Source organism: Pteropus vampyrus, unplaced genomic scaffold (assembly GCF_000151845.1).
Source record: "Pteropus vampyrus isolate Shadow unplaced genomic scaffold, Pvam_2.0 Scaffold140, whole genome shotgun sequence".
Classification (NCBI taxonomy): Eukaryota; Metazoa; Chordata; class Mammalia; order Chiroptera; family Pteropodidae; genus Pteropus; species Pteropus vampyrus.
The window spans coordinates 4,439,201-4,443,528 of record NW_011888921.1 but is presented as its reverse complement, the minus strand read 5'-3'; the positions used below and the strand labels follow the sequence as shown (position 1 = coordinate 4,443,528).

Below are 4,328 nucleotides of genomic sequence, written 5' to 3'. Positions count from 1 at the left end.
GCCACTACCCTTTTTCACTTTCCATTAATAATCTCAGTTAAATATTTTTTGAAAAATAAAAGCCATTAGCTGAGAACTGCTTCTTTCCTAACACCAAATCTAACTACTCCACGCATGTTTGTTGGATGAAGTAAACTCACTCTCACCTCAGGCCATGCTCTGCTTTTTCTCTGAAACCTAACTGCTCTCAGAGACATCATTTTATCTTATTTGTCCTGTAACTTCTCTCTCTCTACTGGATTACATCAACAGTTTACAAACATCTTTCAGTAGATTTAATAATAAAACAATAGTAACAAATCTAAGACATTAAAAGAAGAACAATAAAGGTGAACAAAGAGTTGATCTAGGGTTAGTATCCTGAAGAAAAGATTATTACAGGTTTTAGGAAATCTAGAGACTTAGGGAAGTTTATCATTTCAGAACATACATTTTCGAATAGACATGAAACTTTGTAGATGGAGAAGAGGGTTAAAACACTGAGCTATCTGTTAGGCATAAGAAAAGGCTTCCCCCAATTAATTTGTGACATTCCAAAGAAAACCCTGAAGGCAATGAGAAACCACAGTGTTGTCTCCGAGTTCATGCTCATCGGGCTGTCTGCTGACCCCCTGACCCAGGCTCTGCTCTTTGTGCTGTTCCTTGTCATTTACCTCCTGACCCTGATGGGGAACCTGATGCTGCTGCTGGTGATCAGGCTGGATTCCCATCTCCACATCCCCATGTACTTTTTCCTGGGACAACTGTCCTTCCTGGATCTCTGCCACTCCTCCGTCACTGTGCCCAAGCTTTTGGAGAACCTCCTGTCTGAGAAGAAAACCATCTCCTTAGAGGGCTGCATGGCTCAGGTCTTCTTTGTGTTTACCACAGGAGGTGCTGAATCCTGCCTACTGGCTGCGATGGCCTACGACCGCTATGTTGCCATCAGCTCTCCTCTGCTCTATGGCCAGGTGATGAACAGACGACTGTGTATGGGGCTGGTGTGGGGCTCATGGGGTTTGGCTTTTCTGGATGCTCTCATCAATATCCTTGTAGCTCTTGATTTAGACTTTTGTGAGGCTCAAAATATCCACCACTACAGCTGTGAGCTGCCCTCTCTCTACCCTTTGTCCTGCTCTGATGTGACTGCAAGTTTTACTGCCCTGCTCTGCTCTAGCTTCCTGCATTTCTTTGGAAATTTCCTCGTGATTTTTTTTTCCTATGTTTGCATTTTGTCCACCATCCTGAGCATCAGCTCCACCACAGGCAGAAGCAAGGCCTTTTCTACCTGCTCCTCCCACCTCACTGCAGTGACCTTCTTTTATGGCTCAGGATTTCTCCGCTATCTCATGCCCAACTCAGGATCCACTCAAGAGTTAATCTTCTCCTTACAGTACAGCGTGGTCACCCCCATGTCGAATCCTCTCATCTACAGCCTGAAGAACAAGGAAGTGAAGGCAGGTTTGAGGAGGTTGCTGAGAAAATATTTCTAGTGCTCCTAATAATAGACTACTACATCAGAATGATGAGGAAACTGGGTAGAACTGCAACAAGTAGTACCTAGATATTAAGGAGAATTCTCTTGATGTCAGGATCTGCAACATACCCTACAGCTTTTCTTAAAAATACTTAAGAAAAGGTGGCATTGATTTTCTTAGAATGATACCAGTTCAGTCCTAGTCAGAGGAAGATGGGTGGATAAACCTAGCAATTTTTCTTACAAAAATATTTAACTTATTACACACACTATGGAAGACACTGTTATTGCCTGCTCAGTTTATCTTTACCATCCTTCTAGTAGCTAAACTCCGCTTGTTCAGCGGAGTGCCAGAGAGACTGTCAATCATGGTGCCCCCAAATCCTCTCCCCTCCCTTGCTCATTATTCACTATTCTTTCTGGCACACTGGCTTGTACAGGAATGAACACATGGACAGTGTCAGACTATTCATTCACTCTATAAGGAATTTTAATCTTGAGAGATCCAGAGAGGCAGAGGTCAGCCATTCCATCTGCAGCACTCTGACAACCTATTCCAGTGTCCCTGCTAATAAGATCACTAGTGTTACCCTAGATTCTTTTCAAGGCAAATTTATAAACATGAGTTATATAGTAAGAGCACATGATTAGATATGTACATCATGTCAGGCACTGTGCTAAACACTTTACACACATTATCACATTTAAATATCACAATGGTTGCTTTAGGGAAATGCTTTGGTTGTCCTTGTTTTAAGAAGAGGAAACTGACTCAGAGTGCTAAGTGGTGGGATGGAATTTGAAACCAAATAGACTTACCCCAAAGCCTATGTTCTTTACCACCTTGATCCACTGACTCTCCCCTTGATGCTGGGATCTACCCCAGTCTCAGCTTACTAAATTCCTTTTAAATGCTTTATTATTTTTTTTTGTCTTACTTTATTTTGCATAAGTATTAGTTATTAAGTATTGATTAGATTCTGTCATTTGCAAGGCAAAGACCTAAAAGATATATATTGGTGCCACCATGGAATTGCAGGTGTAGACATCCAAGGACAATGGGGATATTTGAAATCATTTATTGGATGAATGCATGTCCACTACAAATAATACATTTGTATATCCTGCATCAAACCATTTACCTAATGGCCAACTATCCCCAGCCATGAGGGGGCCTCATGACAAGAGAAGACTCCCCAGCACACTGCTAGACAAGAGCTCTGCCACTCAGCCCTAATGGTGCTACAGAAATGGCAGAACAGGAGACTGTCAGTGGCAAAGCAAGTGCTGCACAGGGCCTGTGGCAACTCCAAAATGAAACAGAATTTCAGCAAGTCTCTCAGATCATGAAACACAACTGGAGAATTAGTGAGGAGGAGATTTGGGAGAGGTGTGTGGATTAAAATGATCATGGTCAAAAATTAATTATTATTTCTTTCTGAAATTAGTTTTTGCTTATTTACAAACTGTCAGCTGTCATTGTCTCCTTGATCAACACTTTTGATTTACTATAAGAGTTCTCTTCTAATCATATTTTGCTAAGAATTGGTATAAAATTTCATGAAATGCATTTTCTATTTCTATCGAAGACTAGGAATTTTTCCCTTTTGTTTACTAATGTATAGTGTCTTTCACATAATAGGCATGCAATAAATATCTGTTACATAAAAAATAAATTTATTGAAACAGTCATATGGTTTTTATTATTTTATTTTTAAATATTAAGTTGTATCAGTAGGTGCTCTTGTGTGGAAGAATTGTTGCATTCCTGGAATCACCCTACTTAGGTAGAGTAGTAAAAACAGAATTAACTTTCATTAGTATTTAACTTAAAAATTTCCTGTTTATGTTCATAAGTGAGATAGTATACAATTTTTTTCTTGCATTCCTCTGGTCTTTTTAAAAGCTTTATTGAGATTATGTTTTACACATCACGAAGTTCACCTATTCAAAGCATATAATGCAATGGTCTCTAGCACATTCACAGAGTTGTATAATCATCACCACAACCCAATCTTAAAACATTTAAGTCCAAACCCTCCTCCTAGGCAATCACTAATTTACCTTTTACCCATATAGATTTGCCTATTCTACACATCTGATCTTGGCATCAATAGCATGCTTTCTTTCACCCTTGTATTTTCTTAAAATACTTGCATAAAAAAAGGGGTTATCATTTCCTTGAAGGTTTTATAAGACTCATCTATAAAATTTTGAGGACTTTTTGTCTTTTTGTAGTCGTGGAGGAAAAATTTTGATTGTCTATTTATTCCTTTTATGATTAGTGATTTAATTCAGTTTTTATATTTGTTCATGAATCAGTTTTAGTAACTTATAATTTTTGCCTGTTATTCATTTAATGTCTTAAGCTTCATTGATATTTTGTTACTTGTAATATTCTAATATTTTTCCCATGTTTTTCAACATTCATTTAATTTTAAAATAAAAATACTTCAAATATACAGCAAAGCTGGAAGAATTCTATAGTGAACATCCATATAGCCACATCTAAATTTTATTAACATTTTAGTATATATGTCTTATCTACTACCTATCATCTATCCTGTTCACCAATCCATCTTTTTTAATGCGTTTCAAAAAAGTTATAGTCATCAGTACACTTCACCCTAAGTACTTCAGCATATACATCACTAACTAGAGTTCAAAGTTTTACCATACCTTCTCATTTTCTTTTGAGGTAAAATATACGTGCCGAAATATTGAAAGTGTCAGTCAGTGAATTTTGAGAAATGCAAACCGCTGTGTAATTCAAATCCCTATTCAGATATAGAGCATTACCACCGCCCAAGCAAACTACATCATATCTCTTTCCAGTCAATTTTGTCCCCACTTTTCTACTTGTTAACCACTG

At 37.9% G+C, this 4,328-nt stretch overlaps 1 protein-coding gene across 1 annotated transcript; it reads left to right on the top strand.

Annotated features, from left to right (window-relative positions):
- The first annotated feature begins 554 nt into the window (after positions 1-554).
- Positions 555-1,472, top strand: LOC105297578 (olfactory receptor 8S1-like). Its single transcript, XM_011368342.1, has one exon. The coding sequence runs from the start codon at positions 555-557 to the stop codon at positions 1,470-1,472; it is 918 nt and encodes a 305-aa protein (XP_011366644.1).
- The last annotated feature ends 2,856 nt before the right edge of the window (positions 1,473-4,328 follow it).

Excerpts from the sequence above, each read along its gene's own strand:
- LOC105297578 (XM_011368342.1), top strand. The coding sequence starts at position 555 with ATGAGAAACCACAGTGTTGTCTCCGAGTTCATGCTCATCGGGCTGTCT.